A 19165-nucleotide genomic window follows, 5' to 3' on the forward strand; every position below is an offset into this window, starting at 1 on the left:
CACATTTTGAAAATAACACAAATAATGGTTTTAAAAGTATGATAAACATTTAAAATAAAATCTGTTCCCTAAAGAATTTAATAATAATAATGTTTTATCCATTTCTATAAAGCATTACCAAATCAGCCTTGGAAAATCAAGACTTGGGCATTATTCTGTGAAACAAAATTTACACATACGTATTCTTTTAACTGCTAAATTTTTATATCACAGTTTAATCTATGGACCAAAGAAAGAACCACAATTCTGAAAAATCAGTACACAAATGTACCACAACTATATGTGATAAGGCATTACTAAACAGAAGTCTTAACCTACGAGAAGAGCATTCAAAATATTTCAAAGAGGATTTAGGTCTTTCGAAATGGTAACAATTCTGTATGAGTTACTTAAAAGCATTAGAATTAGTAACAATATTAATAATTTTGGAATTCTCACTTCTCTGACCAAAGCTAGTATTTTAGTCGACATTTAAACTATAAACGAGTGTGTCTAATCATGAGTATTTGTTCAAACATACTCTTGATCATCTTTTTCGTATTTGTTCAATGTTGTTCCTCAATTACTATACTTGACCACTATACTCTAGCAGTAAGAATCATGCTCTTTAGGATATAAATTTCTAGTAATTTAGAGTTTAGTAGAGGCACATTTAAAACTATATTTCTTAAAATTCCACAAATAAAACAAAACTAGATACCTCACAGTTTTTCCAAAGTTCCGAATCAGTCCTTCCACTGTTTTGTAGCTCTTGCATTAAAGAGGTTAGGACTTCAACTGTACCTTGAATTACAGATGGTCTGGTCTTCCCTGAGAAAGAGGATACCCCATTTGTACTAAGGTGGGGACTACTTCTGTTGAAACATAAATAATTCAAATGGTTTTCTTCATTCTGCCAAAGTGTTGAATAATTCAGCAGTTCAAGTTTAGCAGAGCAGTACAAAACCACTGATATTTAATCCTTCTTAATGGCACCTCGTTTGTTGAAAATCTGATCACGTTTGCCCACAAAAGGAAAACAGCAGTAAAAAGACAGCACTTATTTTTTTAAAGAACCCAACAGAAAGACCTTCTCCAGAAGTGAGAGAACACTCCAAAGCACCAGCAGAAAATAAAAGTGTCTGCTATACAGTAAGAAAAAGGTCCAGCTTCTCCAATCTAAGTCATTCCAGAGGATTATTTTGCTCTACTGTAAGAACAGCCCTTTTTTTGTGGCGGGGTTTCTTTCTCCACTGCCCAGAATTGCAGTCAAATCTTGTTCATTGGATCCCCCTAATTTGGTGTGATAAGCTGGTGCTTATCTTTGCACTACCTTTGAATTAAAAGTTGTGCCAAGCAAATTAGCAGCAAATATTCAGGACTTATTTAGCCTATTCATTGTGAAAAATAGCACTGATTGTTTCCAGGAGGACTGCCTTCCCAAACTTGAGAGAAGTTATTTCGGATTTGCTTTATAAAAACACAAAGCATAATTAAGGACAATAGACTTTGTTTAAATTCCAGTCTAAGAGGTCATTTTCATTTATGTATTGATACCCTACATTGTTTCACAGAGTTCATTAAAAAAAAAAAAAAACCAACAACAATGACACTGATGAAAATAACAGAAAAATAGTAACAAGTAGAATCAGAGAAAGATTAATAAAAACTCAAGGTAAAGAAGAATATACATGTTGTCCATAAGGGGTTACACTGTTGTGTAACAATCGAGTCTAAATTTGACCGATTTAACTGCCAGTCACAATGAACAGGGAGCCAAGTTCAGTTACATAATCTTCATTAGAAGGGCACATTTAGGGGGTGCCTGGCTGGCTCAGTCACTGGAGCACATGACTCTTGATCTTGGGGTGGTGAGTTCGAGCCCCACGGTGGGGGTAGAGATGACATTTAAAAATTTTTTTAAATGAAATCTTTTTTTAAAAAAGGGAGGGCATGTTTAGGTTTCCGCAGGCAAATTATGTTCTAAAAGGGATTTCTTCAAATGGGCCACCAAGTGATACAGGAAAGAACTTTCAGTATGTGGGTACAGATTATGAAGGTGGACATCACTCCTGGACCATTTCCCACACACATCCCCCCCTTTCACCTTGCTCTCTCATTTTATATGTTCTTGTAAGCTGCCTTAAATTCTCCTGAGGAGGGCAGAGAATGAACTAACTTTTTAAAGAATTAATGAATTTATTTATTATACACAATCTCTTCAAGATCTATTAGCACATAGTTTCTTCAAGATCTAGTGTGTTTAAAGACCTTTGACCCTTTACCAGTAGGCCCCAGACTGCTGTGTTTTTGCTTCATTGTACCTGCTTATTATAGCTGGTCTCCTCTCTAATGGGCTTTGCCTCTTTGCTATTTCTAAACTACTAGAAATTTAGAAATCAAATAATCGTGTTTGTCAGGTTATGTACAAATAAGAGCAAACAGGCTCTGATTAAAAACAAACCAAACACCGGATAGTTTAAAAAGAAAATGCATAAAATGCATTGTTGGAGAATATCTATTTTTGTCCACTCAGGGTCTGGTTTTTTTTGCTTACTTCCTAGTATTCAACTTTAATTCCTACTTCCCAGATTGGTGAGGTAGTTCTGAAATATTAAACATTATTTGTACTGTTAATTTAAAAATGTAGAAACAGTATTTAGGCAACTAAATTTTAAAGACATGCTTGTAATCTACCAGAAATTTTAAAAAGTGTAAAGAGGGAGCGCCTGGATGGCTCAGTCAGTTAAGCGTCTACCTTCAGCTTGGGTCATGATCCCAGGGTCCTGGGGGCTCCCTACTCAGCGGAAGTCTGTTTCTCCCTCTCCCTCTGCGCCTCCCCTCGCTCACATTTGCGTTCTCTCTCTCTCTCAAATAAACAAAATCTTTTTTAAAAAATGATGCTTTGGGGCACCTGGGTGGCTCAATTGGCTAAGCATCTGCCTCCAGCTCAGGTCATGATCCCAGAGTCCTGGAATAGAGCCCCACATCAGGTTCCCTGCTCGGCAAGGAGCCTGCTTCTCCCTCTCCCCCTGCTTGTGCTCTCTCTCTCTCTAATAAATAAAATCTTAAAAAAAAAAAAAAGAAAAACAAGTTTTTTTCCACAATGTTCCCCATGCAAAAGTACGTTACCTGTGGGAGAAATGAAAAACAGGAAAAGGCTGAAACTATTCGTAACTAATCCCTGAACAGTTCCTGATCGAGAGCTGTCGTTGTTATTTAGATGCTAATAAATAATTATGCCACTACTTGTATAAACTATGCAAATAAGCTTATTTTGATTTGTTGTTACATTAAAAAAAATCTATCTATCCCATTCTTACCTATTAGTATTTAAGTTCAGTCCAAAAGAATGGGGAGAATTTTTTCTATCAGAGTCTACAGAAGATGAAGTTTTTCGTAAGGGTTTCACCAAATCAAAATCTTCCATAGTGTACAGAAATCGTTATACTCTCTTATTTGAAAATGTAGGTTCTTTCAGTGTTTGAAGAAACTGAATCCGAGTCATCTTCAGATGCTTCATCGTCTACAGGCATTTTCAGTTGCTAACATTCAGAACTGTGAAATATCCTAAGCTCCCAAGAGAGTCTGAAAATGAATGGAGGAAAAAATACTATAAAAAGCCACTAAACCTAGCAACTGTCTTTTCACTACTTTGGAAGCCTTGATCCTTTTATACAAGTCTACATTAAGAGCAACATTATTTACAATAGTCAAAATGCAGAAACAACCCATGTGTCCATCAACGGATGAATAAACAAATGTGGTATATACATATAATGGAATATTTCTCAGCCATAAAAAGGCATAAAATACTGACACATACTACAATGTGGATAAACACTGAAATATTATGTTTAAGTAAAAGAAGCCCAGTAAAAGATCACATAGTGAATGATTCCATTTATGTGAAAAATCTAGAATAGGCAAATCTCGAGACAGAAAGATTTATGGTTGCCAGAAATTGGGGGAAGGAGACAATGGCAGTGACCAAAAATGGGTATGGAGTGTCTTTTTGGGGTGATGAAAAGTTCCAGAATTACATAGTGGTGATGGCTGCACAACCCATCTGTGAATATACTAAATACCTATGAATTATACACTTTAAAAGGAGGCATTTTATGATATGTGAATTATCTCTCAAAAAATCTACAGTAAGGGTGATTTGCAAAAGTAGCATCATCTTTTCCAGGTAGTATTTCAGAATTTTATATGTTTAATTATCAAGGTTCTAGACACAATTCTACTATGTAACAACTGGAATCCTTACATACTTTGTTCATTTGTTTAGTAAGTTCTACCAAGGATTCATACTTGATTTATACTTTGAATAGATAAATTAGAACTACTTAGTATTTAATATGGTATTAAACACAGCCAATTAGGGGGCGCCTGGGTGGCACAGCAGTTAAGCGTCTGCCTTCGGCTCAGGGCGTGATCCTGGCGTTCTGGGATCGAGCCCCACATCAGGCTCCTCCGCTATGAGCCTGCTTCTTCCTCTCCCACTCCCCCTGCTTGTGTTCCCTCTCTCGCTGGCTGTCTCTATCTCTGTCGAATAAATAAATAAAATCTTAAAAAATAAATAAATAAAAATTAAAAAAAAAGATTTAAACACAGCCAATTAAATGATTGTTTCTCCACTGGCTGGAAGGTAGGGGTGGAAGAAAAGCATTTTGCGCTACCATAGCCTTTACTACTCTATACATGTTTTACTTGTTTAAAAACAAACTATTTGTCTGGTCAACTAAAAATAACTGATTAATTGATGCAGATTAACTGATGCTAGGTTTACAGAGACAAACTGGCTATAACAGATCAATCACCATGATTCCTTCTTTGGGAATTATGGGGTTTTTTTTTAAGTGAAGGAGCAAGAGAAGAAGAAAATTTAAAAAAAAAATCTATGCTGCTTACAAGATAGAAAGTTTAAGGAGTGCAAAGAGAGGAAAATTATCTACTATTCTGATTCCACCAGGTTCCCACTTCCTAGGCCTGGTTTCATAAAGCACAACCTTAAAAAACAGCAGCTCTTAAAGGAACCATTTCCTTTGGGGGGGTGGGGAGGTTTTGTGAAAGCCAAGGGTAACAGAACCTACCTAAATGGATTTCTCCCCAGGGGCTCAGCCCATCGCCAACCACAAATGGGGTATTGAAAAAGTCTAGGGCTGCACCTTCCAACTGGCAACGAAATAGCTGGATTCAAATCACCCTGCTCTTCTACCGGGAAAACACAAGCTCTCCAGGGACGTGGATCTGCAGCCCCATCTATTATTTCTCCCCCGCCCGAGGTAATCCGGATGCAGAAGATGCAGATGGAAAAACCACCTGAGATGCAAAGATGCTTCCCCGGGGGAGAGGGGAGGGTTGAGGGAAGGGAATGAAGGAAGGTGGGGGGGGGAAACCCCCGACATAAATGCAAAAAAATTAAACACACACACACACAATATAAAACAAAACTCGATGGACAATGCATATAAGCAGAGAGCCATTTTTATATTTCCCAGTAACGAAATGTCACGCTCTTGGTCCCCACGACCCCTAGTAAAAAAGGAAAAAGAAAAGATCGCTGGGGGAGGGAAAAAAAAAAAAAAAGACCAGATCGGGGTCTGCCGATACTATAAAAGTAACCCGGCGCTGCGCTCTGCTGGGAGTCCGTGGGGTAAGGAAGAGGATTCCAGAGGTTTGAGGCCAAGCTCCCGACATCCTCGTCCTCACAGCCAGACCTCAGTTGCCGGCGGTGGCTCTCGGGTCAAAGTGGGACGGGGTGGGAGAACCACCGAATGCAGCCGCCTAAACTGGAGGCAGCAAAGAGGCGGAAGGAAAAGCCGCCACTTCAACAACTACGATCTTGATTCCCAAAGTAAGCCAAGGAAGATCGTTTAAAGAAAAAAGAGAAGAAAAATCCCACGAGCCCCCCGCCCCTGGGGAAGAGGCGCTCTGCGATTGGGCCGCGCGGGTGTCACTCAAGGGCACTGAGTCTAGAAAAGGCACACGGCCACGGGCGAAGCCCCCACACACCGGACGGATGCCGTGGGGGTTGCGTCGTCTGGTCGTCGTCCTCCCCCGCCCTAAATCCATCAGCAAACTTGGGGTTCTGCTAAGGCCGCGTCTTCCAAGCCTCGTCCACCTTGTCCCCCGCGGCCGACGGCTCCCCGCAGGCCGGCGACCGCTTACCTGGCCGCTGCTCCCACAGTCGATGTCAGGGTCGGGCGAGCGGCCTCTCGCGACCTTTAAACTCGAGGGAGCGTGCGCGCGCCCGACACCTTGCATGCGATTGGCTGTTTGAAAAGGGGCGGAGACGGCCGAACCGCGACGCGCCCGTCTGCCGCCCCTTTCCCTTCCCGCCCCTCGCGCCGAAGAGGGTGGTCCGACGCCTGGGAAATGGAAGGGGTGGGGCCTCTATCAAGTCCTCTGGTCTGATTGGTTCCCTGGGAACATACGGAAGAAATGCGAAAAGAAGCCTCCGCTTACCGCATGCGCAGTTGGTAAGAATGAGCCTGGGGCAAGTGAGGGAAGCCGCGGCGGGAGTACTGCGCACGCGCAGACCCAGGAGTGGGCCTGCGATCCACCTTCCGCAGTGGTTCGGATTACCCGAGAACGTTGCGGGTGGAAGGCCAGCCCTGAGGCCAGGTAAGCGTCCGTGGAGAAGCTGGTCACCCGTACGTTGCCCACGGATGTCAAGGACAATGGAGAGAGGACTGGGAGCTGGGACGCCTGACTTTCCCAGCTTGCGACCCTGAGTCGCGCCAACCAGTTGACCTGAAGCCCCACTGGCGGTGAGGAGCAGCTGGCCCAGACACTGAGCTAAGTTTTCTCGCACCTGCTTTACCCTAGGCTGCTGGGGGTCGGCCCTGGGGTTCTTCAAGGACTGGGATGGGGAGGGGAGGACAGCCCAGCGGCCTGGAGAAAACAGTTGCACCAAGGCCCAAGAAGAAATGGAACGATCTTCATTTACTTTGTTCAGCAGAGCTTTTTGGAGCTCTTAGCACGCAGTAGGTGCTGTTTTAGGCCGGCACATACTGTCAGCATTGCCAGGCTTTTGGAAGGACCACGGAGAATCCGTGCCCCTCCCTTTGGGCCCCAGGCCATTTCATTCATTCATTCTCTCTATTCAGTTCACATTCTTTTTTTTTTTTTTTAAGATTTTATTTATTTATTTGACAGAGACAGCCAGCGAGAGAGGGAACACAAGCAGGGGGAGTGGGAGAGGAAGAAGCAGGCTCATAGCAGAGGAGCCTGAGGTGGGGCTCGATCCCAGAACGCCAGGATCACGCCCTGAGCCGAAGGCAGACGCTTTAACGACTGCGCCACCCAGGCGCCCCTCAGTTCACATTCTTAAGACTAGTTACCTTTAAAGCCGCCTCTTAGATTGCCCTCCAAGGGTCCTGGGCCCAAAGTAAAGGAATTTCTCTGGCCCTATCATGTAGATGTGGCTGAGAAACCAGGACGCGCTGTGGTATATTGGCAGGAATGACAGATCTGTGAGGCATTCCGTCTCATCTGAGCCTCCTAACAATTATGTCTCAAACAGTAAAAATTCAGTCTGTATCCAAAACTCCATCTGTGTATGGAAGATTTCAAGCTTAAATAAATTTAATCTACACCGGTCCCCATTGTGTGAGTCCCATCAGTGAATAGTATGCTCATTTAATACCTAACCAAATCAAAACTAATTTTAAGCACATGATTCTGATTTCACTGACCATGTTTCAAGCCTACCAAAAAAAAGTTTGTTTTTTTTTTTAAGATTTTATTTATTTATTCGACAGAGATAGAGACAGCCAGCGAGAGAGGGAACACAAGCAGGGGGAGTGGGAGAGGAAGAAGCAGGCTCATAGCGGAGGAGCCTGATGTGGGGCTCGATCCCATAATGCCGGGATCACGCCCGGATCACGCCCTGAGCCGAAGGCAGACGCTTAACCGCTGTGCCACCCAGGCGCCCCCCCCCAAAAAAAGTTTTATCACTAATTTCGGTTGGTCACAAAACCTATTATTTGAGACATCGTAGAATCCTTTACGCTCAGAAGAACTGAGGAGTGTGAATTACTGAGATATCTCCAGGCAGACAGAGTTGGGTTTCCTTACAAGAAAAATATTAACCCCTAAATTGACTACTAGCGATTATTTCCCAACCATATAAGAGGCAGGAGATGTTCACTTTTGGCTACAAAATCAGATGGGTTCTGTTCAGTTTGAGCATGTAGGTTTTGTTTTTTTTGTTTTTAGCTGTGTGGTTTTAGGTAACTTTTTATCTATTAATGTCTAAACCAGTGTATTCAGGAGCAGTATTCTGGTTAACCAAGTTGTTTTGTTAATGAAATGATGTGGTGAAATATTTTGGTAAGGTCTCTCACACCATATTTCTTAGGTTAAGCTCTTTGGAAGGGTCATAACTGAAAAAAAAATCAGTGGAAATTGCCTTATTGGACTAAAGAGAAAAAAATACCGTTCTCAAAGCTTTGTAAACAGCTAAAAAGGTAGTTTTTTTAAATCCGTAGACATTATTTCTGAATATAGAAAACAGAAGTAGGAAGCTTCAGAAATTCCAGTAAATGTATTAAGTTTAATAGTTATTCATCTAATCTTAACCTACCTTCCATCCTGGAGATTTTGCACTACTTGTGTGCAAACTGACACTATTTTATGGCCTTTATGATGGTATGATTACTATATGATTTTCTTTATTATAACATCAAATTGCTCAAGTATCTCTTTGAACTGGAAGGCTTCAAACTGACTTTTGAGTGGAGATCTTTCACACTGATGGGGATAATACAATGCTGGGCAGTGATAATGGCCGATAATAGCTTGTGGCATTTGGTCTCTCTCAGCCCCAGCATTGCTACTCTTTGATTGTTATGTCCAAACTGTTTATCATTTGGGGGGTCAGTTCTCCAGGGCAGGGGGATAAAAAAAGAGGAACTCTAAAACTTTAAATATATAGTTTAATCATTAAACATGAAATCATCAGACGTATACTAAAATGTAAGTTTTGTCATCTTTCTTGTCCTTCATGATTTTTCTTACTCTATCAGATAATCCCTAAAGATCTCATGTTTAAACCAGGACTTGCTTGGATGAAGGAAGGTGGTTTGTCTTTCAATGTGAGCCTGCTGGGAAGTCAGACTGTACTCTTGGCATCATAATTATCTCCTTGGTACCTGATTTCATAGACCACAATTATGACCTCACCAAATAGCATGTCTTTGGTAATTTCATGGTTTTCAAATACTTCTTAAATTGGACCATACCAAATGAAATAATTTGCAGGTCAATGTCCTATATGCCTTTTCACTCTGAGTTCTAAAATAAGTCTACAAAGGGGCACCTGGCTGGCTCAGTCGGAAGAACATGTGACTCTTGATCTCCAGGTCAGGAGTTTGAGCCCCACATTGGGTGTAGAGATGACTTAAATAATTTTTTTTTTAAAGCCTTTGAGGGGTGCCTGGGTGGCTCAGTTGGTTAAGTGTCTGCCTTTGGCTCAGGTCCTAATCTCAAGGTCCTGGGATCGAGCCCCACATCAGGCTCTCTGCTCGGGGGGCGTCTGCTTCTCCCTCTCCCTCTGTGATCTCTCTTGCTTTCACTGTCTCTTAAATAAATATTTAAAAATGTATATTTAAAAAATAATAAAAATTAAAAGCCTATGTAATAATCAGTTTCAGATTAGGTTTATGGGATAAGACCACAATTTATGTGGTGTGTTAGTCAAAGGTTCTTCAGCTTTATAGTTTAGGGATCCAAAGTACCCCTAAGGGCTCTACATGTGGAGACATGTACGTTTTTCTTCTCACCCTAGGTGGTATTACCTCCACTTTACAGATGAGGAAACGTGGCCAGAGTTGCACAGTAAGTAAATCATGAAGCCAAGATAGGGACTACAGAGCAGTGTGGCCTTTCAGGGACAAAAAAAAGAGAGAGAGAAAAGAACATTCCAGAAGAGAAAGTTGAGGAAAATGAGCTAACACTTTTAAGAGGGTGGGGAAAGGAGGGATCTAGAGATATTATGGAAGGTAAAGGTAGAAAGGCTAAGTTTCGTGTAAAAAAATGGAATATCTAATGTTCTTCCAAGTCTTCCTGAGATAATCCCTTTTCTTTATTTGTGTCAAATACGATAATGGATTTGAAAGTGCTTTGAGAGCATTTAGGTCCTAAACAAATATAAGGTATCATTCATGATAATAGAGGCACTGAGAATTGAAGGACATGTAGAGTGTTATTACTGCTGCTTTTTTATGTGTTTCTGTCTTATTTTAACAGTGTAGTTGATAAAAGTTATAAAGTTCCTGTTAGATGCCGTAAATAGAAGAAAATCACAGCGACACACACAAATAGGACAGGTGTAATTCTCTGTGGATTCAGAGTTTTCTGTATTAAAAAAAAAAAAGCAACACTGAATGGGGTGTTAGTGTTGTATGAATAGAAAGCTTTTCTCTTTATCTGCTTCATTAGTTGTCACTTGAACTCTGCAGCAGGGAGCCTATTAAACTGAGACCAGACCCAAAGCAGTCTCCAGCATGGCATTTCCTGCTCAATCTATTATGATGTTTGTCTGATTTGAGAAATAACTCTGCCAACACTTCCTGTGAGTGAAAGGTGCTTTATCTTCAGCACGAACCCCCAAGCCCAGGAAAGGACTCAGTCTGTTTCAGGCCTGGCCGCAGCCCCTGGAAGTTCCATCCTGGGAGGTGCTCCAGTCCTCCAGAGGACTCCAGCCCACCCAGAACAGGAGGATGGCTAGACGGAGTTTATAGGGAGCAAGCACCAAAACATGGATTATGGGGGCGCCTGGGTGGCTCAGTCCGTTAAGCATCTGCCTTCGGCTAGGGTCATGATCCCAGTGGGATCGAGTCCCACATCAGGCTCCCTGCCTGGCGGGGAGCCTGCTTTTCCCTCTCCCTCTGCCTGCTGCTCCCCCTGCTTGTGCACGCACTTTTTCTCTGTCAAATAAATAAAATCTTTAAAAAAAAAAATACAACATTAAATAAAAGAAAAAGAAACATGGATTATGCTTAAGCATTTCTCAGAAAATCATTCTCTCCCTCGGCTTCTGGTGCCGTCAGCTGGCCATTTTGTCTTTTTAAAGCTGCACATCAGCCTGTTCGAGTTCAGTGTTTGGTCCTTCACCATTGATTAGGTCATTGTTTTGAGACCTGTCGCTTTATCTCCTGTTGTAGAAGGGGAAACAGGACCATGACCAAATAGGTAATCAGCACTCCACAATTCTGGCCTCAACTTCTTTCTTTCTTCTTTCTTTCTTTTTTTTTTTTTAAGATTTTATTTATTTGACAGAGAGACATCGAGAGAGGGAACACAAGCAGGGGGAGTGGGAGAGGAAGAAGCAGGTTTCCTGCTGAGCAGGGAGCCCAATGGGGGGCTCCATCCCAGGACCCTGGGATCATGACCTGAGCCGAAAGCAGACGCTTAACCGTTGGAGCCACCCAGGTGCCCCATCATCGGTTCTTTTTACTGTTTAATTTTTTAAAGATTTTTAATTTTGCTTAAGCAGGTTTCACGCCCAGTGTGGAGCCCAACTCGGGGCTTGAACTCACAACCCTGAGATCAAGACCTGAGCTGAGATCAAGAGTCAGACACTTAACTGGCTGAGCCACCCACACCCCCCTAAAGATTTTTTCAGTCATCCCTGCACCCCACGTGGGGCTCGAATTTACAGCCCCAAGATCAAGAGTCACGCGCTCCACCAACCAGCCAGGCACCCCCCTTTTACTGTTTTTAAGGTGACTACTAGAAAATTTAGAATTTCGCACGTGGCCTACATTATGTTCTTATTGGACAACGCTGTTCTAGAACACTGATGTAACAGAAACAACATAATTGGTGTCCTTTGTTCAGATGACCCCATTTCTCAATCCCCTTGTTACCATTTCACCGTCTGTTAGCTCAAATCAATATTTATATCATTCTTCCCTATGAATGTTTGCTGTTCCCGCCGTTACTCTCGTCCCCACCTTCCTCATCTCCGTCTTTGCCATCATTGTTCTAGGGCTTCTATCCAGTAGTCGGACAGTCCTAAGAGCCACCGTACAAGCACGCACCTTTGCTCAAAGCTGTTGGCCATGACACTCTGTGGTTCCCGGAGGCAAGAGCCTCACCTGGGAGCTGGTTAGGAATGCAGAGTCTCAGACCCCACCTAGACCCAGTGAAGTAGTCTTCTGTTTAACAGGAGCCCCAGGGGATTTGTCTGCGCCTCAAAATGTGCACGGTGAGAGCTTTGCCAGTCATCTTTCCTAAAGCACCCCCATTTTAGTTCGTCTCCACATCTGTTCCTTCGGTTGGATTTGATGAAGTTTCTACAAGGTTGAGGTAACACGCAAGTTGTGGCCAAGAGAAACTAGCTCTCTCTCTCAAAAAAAATAGTTAAGCAGTGAATTTGGGGCACGTGGCACCCAGAAGGTGAGTCCAGAGATTGAAATCCTATGACTTCCTGCAAATAGATTGAGAGATCCTTCTCTCTCTCGGGGACACATGACCATGCCCTTCCCCCATCTCCGGAGCGTTAGATCCGCTGGAGAAATGAGCCTCACCTTGCTGCGTCTAGTGTACGTCTGACTGCTGCAGCCACGGGCCACGTTCCAGAGCTCTACGTACACCGTCCCTGCAGCCAGACGTCTTCCTAGGCGTGGGCTGACTGGGGGGGCCTGAGGAGGGAATGTGTGGTCCAGGTCAGAAAAGGGGGCACCTACCAGAATGCAGACCCTGAGTCCCGGTAACAAGCCCTCCAAGTGATTAAGGGACACAGGAAGTCAGAGAACCACTGCTCTGTAGCCTGTTCTCATCCTGGGCTATTAGCACGGATCATATTTGGGGGCATCTTTAATTTCTCTTCTATGCCACAGGCTCCTCGGGCTCCCCGAGGCCCATGGTAGATGTTGAAAAAACTCATTGAACAAATTAGCTTTCCGTTTTGTAGAGCCCTCACACCTATCATCTCTGACTTGACCAAATGGGAAGGGACGGGGACAATGAGAGGCTTGAAGCCAAGTCGCAGTCAGGCTGTTAAGTGCAGATGCGTCCTCAGAGGAAAAGCAGGGCTGAGGGGAAGTGAGGGTGGAGAGCCAGCCCCAAATCGAAGCGCACGCTCGCACAAAGGAATTGGAGCACACTGTCCTGACTCCCAGTTTCCCCTTACCAGCACCTCTTGTCACTGTTTTTCTGTTGCTCTTTTTTAATGTCACGATGAGCTCTAATTTGAGCCGCTTTTATCGTCCCCTGAAGACTTCTGAGTTGCTCTGTGGGTATCACAAAAACTGAAACCCAATCCGTATTCCCTGGGCTTTGGGGAAGTGGAACCATGGGTGCGCTGGTCATTTTTAGCAGTCGTTGGAGGAGAGCCAAAGCTCCCAGAGATACAAGAACTATTGAGAATCGCCCGATTGGCTGTTGGAATTAGCCGTTAAACAAAGCAGCCAGTAACTGAACACTGGGGACCTTCTTGAACTCCATTTGGGTGGGAGACCTTCCAGTGTGCGTGTCAGCCCCGAACTAGGACAGAAAGGTAGAGAGTTGAAACACAGCAGGCCAGGGACAAAGCCGCTGATAAAAGCACTCTCCTCTCCGCCCTTTGTCTGGGAGTTTCGCCTCGTCTCAGACTCACTTCCTTTCTTTGTCGCCGCACTCTATTCTCGTGCTGTCCTGCCTGGTCGGATTTACTAACTAGCGGAAGAGACACCCCCGAGGGAGGCCGTGGGCTCGCGTTCCGTAATGAATCTGATCCAGCGACTCGATGCTGTCTGGTACACAAAAGAATCTTGTTCTGTGGATCGAAAGCAGAAATAAGGGAAGGGACATTTTGGACATCGACTCGGGTCTCATTCACTTAATCATTTACAGGGGAGCGGGTTCTTTGTTGTAGTGATTTCAGAAAAGTGCCGGTGTTTATCATTTATCTTTTCCCGAGCATACTTCCGAAAGACTCGACACACAATAAACAAAACGAGTTTTCTAAAGCGCCACTTTCCCTGACATGCTCTGTTTCAAAATTCACAGCCACCGAGCATCTTACCAACACCACGTTAATTGTCGCCCCCCTGGGACTGACACACATCCCGAATGCCACACTTTTCAGAAAGAAGCTACGAGTTTAGACCATCACGTCAGCCACAGAATGGACAATCAGCATTGGCATCAGGCCTGAAAAGTACGTTTCATTATATTTATTCTCCATAGAGCGAGAGGTTACGGATACCGTATTGTTCTAAAGATGACCAGGATCGTCTCGGGACCAGCTGAACTGGTTACTCAGAGATACACGTAGAATAGCAGAAACGTACATATTTACAAGGCAGCGGTGCCCAGTAGCACGCGTGTGCAGTAGGCATCCTCCGAGCTTGTTAGGGGCCGGCATGGGCTCATAGAAGTTAGCAGCCAGGACTCGGGGCGGGACGTAAATGAGCTGAGAGCGAACCTGCTGAAGTCACTTGGCGCGTGATTCAGCTGCTTTTGGCTCAGGGCGCTGGCTTAGGTACACACCAGCTCTACCTAGGTTCGAGACCAGGGGCCCGCAGCTAGAATGGACAAGGTTTCAAATGGTAAAAGCAGCTATTTAGAGCCTCAAAGGAAGCAGGTGTTAAAAAGGGCAGTACATCTGTTTTTAGCACCTACGTCGTCCTGGATCAAGAAGCACGAAGCGAGTGGCACGTTCATCGTTCCCATAATCCACCCAGGTGACAGGAATTTTGCTAAAACTCAGTCTCATGCCTTCAAAGGTATTCAACAAAAGCTCTTTCCAGAATTTTTTTTTTCTCTGATCTTTAAGCCTGTGCAGGATGGGCAGAGAAGGGCTTGTTCACCCATTTTCCGGGTAAGAAGACAGGCCCACACTGTGACTTGTCCCTGTTTGGCAAAGGCTACCCATCTTTGAAAAGAGCTACCACCTGTCCGCTTGTTCTGCCTTCCTCCCCTGGAAGAAAGCAAAGGCCCGTGGGATTCATCGTGTCCTGGTAGCTGTTACTCTCTATCCCATTCACTTGTCAGCTAAGACATGTCAGCCTTCTGCTACGTCTGGAGTAGCTATTTAAATCTAATGGGTAATACTGCTTCCTCTTTTAGCATCTCTCCCTCATTAGACTCTAAGCTCCATGAAGACAGAGGCTCGCTCGCTCCACCTCACATCGCTCACGACACCTCGCGTGGCATTTTGAACCACGCAGGCACCTTCATAAAAATCAGTTGATTCGAACGTTCCAGGGATGAGCACCACTTGGATCCTGTTATTGGCAGTGCGTCTGAGGGAACAGATGTTCCTATTCAAATCCGTGAAACTGGAAACATTGAAAAACAACAATCATGACATTGATTGATAGTGATATTTACCGTGTCAGACCGTGTAAGCTCAGCTATAAAATAGACTTGCATACTGTCGTCTTTACATTTGGATTTCAAAGATTCTCAAACGTTTAAATGATGTCACTTGACTCAGATCCTAATTCTTGCTTGATGCACTGTTTAGTGTTGCTTTATCGGATTACAGCCCTGTTCTTTTGAATGTCACACTCAAAACCCTCTCCTTCCTGAGAAAGCAGCGCTTCTGGGTGCTTCGAAGATATTTTCAGTTATAGGAAAATATTCATCAGCTGGGAGGGCGGCTCATGCAGCGAAGATCGGGGGAGATGCCCCGAGGCTGCAGGGGGCTATGCCTTGCTGTCTCCACTAACTTCCTAAAAACCCCACGTGACCGATGGGTGGCCCTCGTTTGAACCGGTTTATAAAAGGTTGTCCTAGAACCTTCAGTGCAATTCCGAGGGCGAACGCATCTTCCTGAAAGGCTGTCTTTTTTCCTCCAGCTCAGGTGGCGAACAGGCAGAGCTGCTCCATATGAGTCCCCCCGCTTCCTGTCGCTGGCCTGCAGCCCTGCTCAGAGTGTGCACAGCGCCGTGGGGACTCCGGCCTCGGGACGAGCGGGCGCTGCTGGCCCCGCGAGCGGTCACTGCGGTCCCGGCGGCGGGCAGGAAGGACCGCCCCGCTCTGCCTGCCCTGGAGGAGAGGGAACTTGAAGAGCAGTTTGTGAAAGGGCACGGTCCGGGGGGCCAGGCCACCAACAAAACCAGCAACTGCGTGGTGCTGAAGCACGTCCCCTCGGGCATCGTCGTCAAGGTAGAGGAGGAAGGGGGGCGCCTGGGGGGCGCAGTTGGTGAAGCGTCTGCCTTCGGCTCAGGTCATGGTGTCCTGGGATCAAGCCCTACATTGGGCTCCCTGCTCAGTGGGGAGTCTGCTTCTCCCTCTGCCCCTCATTCTGCTCGTGCTCGCTCTCTCAAATAAGTGAAATCTTTAAAAAAAAAAAAAAAGAGGTAGAGGAGGAAGGCCGCTGGGGGTCCCCCAGGGCTCAGGGCACTGTGAGTGACAGCGGTGCTCGGCTGACGTGTGTTCTCATCGTGGCCCCGGGCAGCGGCGGACACTGCGGATTCTGAGTCTGGCCCTGAGGCGGCACAGCCCCAGCAGCCTCCAGGGTCCCTGGGAGCCGGGGGACGCCCACTGGCCTGGCATCTGGCAGGCAGTGCCCAGGCTCTGGTCCCTGAGCATCTCACCCCGAGTGTCTGCCAGCAGTCCCAGCCCTCAGTGGCTTGGCTGTGTCCCTCTGTCCCCTCTTTGGTAAATGTCAGTGACACCTGCCCCCTGAGCATTTCCAGCCCTCAGGATAAAAATGTGAGGCGTGGCTGCCCCGGGGGCGTCTTCCTTCTTTACCTAAAAACCAATCTCTGATCAGAGTGTCCCCAGCTCTCAATGCACCCCGAACCCCTAGGCAATACTGAAATGCTGTCCCCCGTTTCCTGGTTAATAGTGGCCCCGCCGCCTCTCAGTGGAACTGCCAGTCCTTTCTGAGGCACCAGAGGGCCCTAGGAGCAGCAGAGCAGAGGACAGAGACAGCAGGGCAGGCTTTCCATATTCCAAAGACAGGGTAGGCCCTGGTCCACGCAGCTCCGCGCGCAGTCAGTCGTCATCCTCGCAAGCCCTTACGCCTTGTCTTCATGGTACAGGTGTGGAATCGGGCACAGAGAGGTTAAGTAACTTGCCCGAGATCCTACAGCTGCAGGCGTCAACCCAGACCAAGCCCAACGTCTGTGCTCCTAACAACAGTTCTTCACTGCCAAGTTTCCAAGCCAAGAGCCTATCAGTTAAAACCTCAATCACTTTTGTTTTCCTCCTTGGAAAAAAGCATCATTCATGAGCAACACAAAAAATTCTGAAACCTGACAGGATTTTTGTTTAACTGTTTTATAAACTACTGCAGATTTGCTTTCGGTCCTCTTCTCTTGCTTTAATTTCACGGAATTGCTTATCAAATAGCTTTGCAAGGCACTCGCCCTTAATAACTCAGGTTTGACATAATCAACGTACGGTTGACTAATAGTAAAGATGCTGTCTTCCTCCCTGAGACAGCATTTTACGTTTATAAATGGTGCAGACAGAGGGCTTGTTCCCTGGCCACAAGCCAGACCTATCAGTTGATATTTTCAAAATTATCTGAAGGTTATCATTGCTTCCGAACAAAGCAACACTCTTCATTATAAAACCATCACCGAGAAAGCCACATAATACAGCTGGGGGTGGGGCAAGGTGAAGGCCGAGAAGAGGCAGGAAGGAGGGCGTATGGTCTTCGTTCTGTCACAGACTCACTGGGATTCTTGACGAGTGGCTTTGCTTCTCGGGCCTGTCCCCATCTGTAGAGCGACTAGGTTGAACTCCACAATTTCTGAGGTCCTGTCCAGAGCAAACTTTCCCATTATAAAATATCATCTCTTGCAGTGCCATCAGACAAGATCGGTTGATCAGAACAGAAAGCTCGCTCGGAAAATCCTACAAGAGAAAGTGGATATTTTCTACAATGGTGAACACAGTCTTGTTTACAAAGAAAAACAGGAGGCAGAAAAGAAAAAGCAAGAGAGGAAAAAAAGAGCAAAGGAAACCCTAGAAAAAAAGAAGCTCCTGAAAGAACTCTGGGAATTGAGTAAAAACGTCCACTGAGAAAGAACCAAAGATGTTTTGTGTTGTTGTTTTGTTTTTAAGATCTCTACACCCAACGTGGGGCTTGAACTCACAACCCCGATCCCAAGATCAAGAGTCGCACACTCTTCCGACTGAGCCAGCCGGGCGCCCCTGAAAGAACTGCAGATTCTAACAAGAACCTGCAGATGCAAGGTGCCTGGGTGCTCAGTCGGTTAAGCGTCCGACTGTTGATTTCAGCTCAGGTCATGATCTCAGCGTTGTGGGATCAAGCCCCGCATCGGGCTCCATGCTGGGCATGGAGCCTGCTTGAGATTCTCTCTCCCTCTCCCTCCACCTCCACACCCCCCGCCCCGCTCATGCTGCACACTCCCTCTCTAAAAAATAAATTAAAAAAAATTTTTTTTAAAGAAAAGAACCTGCCAGATGCTTCCAAGGAATAATGGTGGGGAGTTCCATTCCGTCTCAAGCATTACTCTAGCATTTCTGTATTTCTGACAGACTTAACATTTTAAATCAAAATTTTTTAAATGGCGGATTAAACTGTGATGAATAGAGACGCACATTTTGAGAGTAAAACTTTTATAAAGAGACACGCAGAAGTCATTACTATAAAAGGACAGCGGCTACTTTTCGTGGGGAGGAAAGGGGTCGTCATGATAGGACACCCAGAAGGGCTGTGGATGGCTGACAAAGCTCTTTCTGGACGTGGGCGGTAGTTAGAAGGATGTCGCCGTATTTTGTTAAGCTACACACTTGTGTGATTGTCTTATTATCAAAGGTTAAAAATAAAACTTTTTTGAAAAAAATTAATATTAATAAGGAAGGTCCATTTTTTTTGGAAAACTGTGGAATGGAGTCGAACATTAGTGCCATTTTTAAAGCGCCTGTCTGGCTCAGTCAGTGGAGCATGGGACTCTCGATCTCGGGGTCGTGTGTTTGAGCCCCATGTCGGGCATAGAGCTTAATTGAAAAAATACACGACATTCCCTATGTACTGATTTACAAGTAGATTTATGAGTTTCCAGAAACCTGAGTTGTGAATCTGCGCACCAGAGGTAGCTAACTGGAGTTCAGTGGCTGCCTGTAGGAGAAACAGATTCCTGGAACACCCCGGAAAGGCTCACGGGACAAGCACCTGGAAGCTGAGAATGGCCTCACTGTGGGCAGGCAGTGGGCAAGGTCAGTAATACTGTTCTTGCTTTACTCCCTGGCAGACGCCGAAGTC

At 45.1% G+C, this 19165-nt stretch overlaps 2 protein-coding genes across 10 annotated transcripts in view; one reads left to right on the plus strand and one right to left on the minus strand.

Annotated features, from left to right (window-relative positions):
* The window catches only part of MPHOSPH9 (M-phase phosphoprotein 9), a 60546-nt gene extending 54310 nt beyond the window's left edge, over nucleotides 1-6236 (minus strand). For 4 of the 8 annotated variants that reach the window (XR_015722336.1, XM_087857418.1, XM_045778269.2 and 1 more), the window contains exons 1-3: nucleotides 6154-6236; nucleotides 3303-3567; nucleotides 701-854 (exon numbers count right to left, since the gene is read on the minus strand). Coding sequence is in view for 5 of the 8 variants with exons in the window: in XM_087857418.1 (XP_087713544.1) it covers nucleotides 701-854; nucleotides 3303-3409 (261 nt within the window). In the remaining 3 variants the exon portion in view is untranslated. Of the gene's footprint in view, nucleotides 1-700; nucleotides 855-3302; nucleotides 3568-5997 lie in introns of all 8 variants that reach the window. The other 4 variants (XM_045778296.2, XM_045778260.2, XM_087857420.1 and 1 more) reach the window with 4 other exon arrangements.
* A 221-nt stretch (nucleotides 6237-6457) lies between these two features.
* MTRFR (mitochondrial translation release factor in rescue) lies at nucleotides 6458-18750 on the plus strand. 2 transcript variants are annotated; one of them, XM_045778397.2, is made up of 3 exons: nucleotides 6458-6609; nucleotides 15780-16089; nucleotides 17740-18750. In XM_045778397.2, the coding sequence occupies exons 2-3, from the start codon at nucleotides 15811-15813 to the stop codon at nucleotides 17956-17958; spliced, it is 498 nt and encodes a 165-aa protein (XP_045634353.1). In that variant the 5' UTR covers nucleotides 6458-6609; nucleotides 15780-15810; the 3' UTR covers nucleotides 17959-18750. The 2 variants fall into 2 exon arrangements, with proteins under 2 accessions (XP_045634353.1, XP_045634307.1); XM_045778351.2 differs by having other exon boundaries at nucleotides 6506-14134.
* The last annotated feature ends 415 nt before the right edge of the window (nucleotides 18751-19165 follow it).

Source organism: Ursus americanus, chromosome 30 (assembly GCF_024610735.1).
Source record: "Ursus americanus isolate L20-20 chromosome 30, mUrsAme1.1.p, whole genome shotgun sequence".
Classification (NCBI taxonomy): Eukaryota; Metazoa; Chordata; class Mammalia; order Carnivora; family Ursidae; genus Ursus; species Ursus americanus.

Coding starts and splice junctions, on each gene's coding strand:
- MTRFR (XM_045778397.2), top strand. CDS start 15,811: ATGAGTCCCCCCGCTTCCTGTCGCTGGCCTGCAGCCCTGCTCAGAGTG. Junction 16,090..17,739: donor CCTCGGGCATCGTCGTCAAG/GTAGAGGAGGAA, acceptor CATCTCTTGCAG/TGCCATCAGACAAGATCGGT.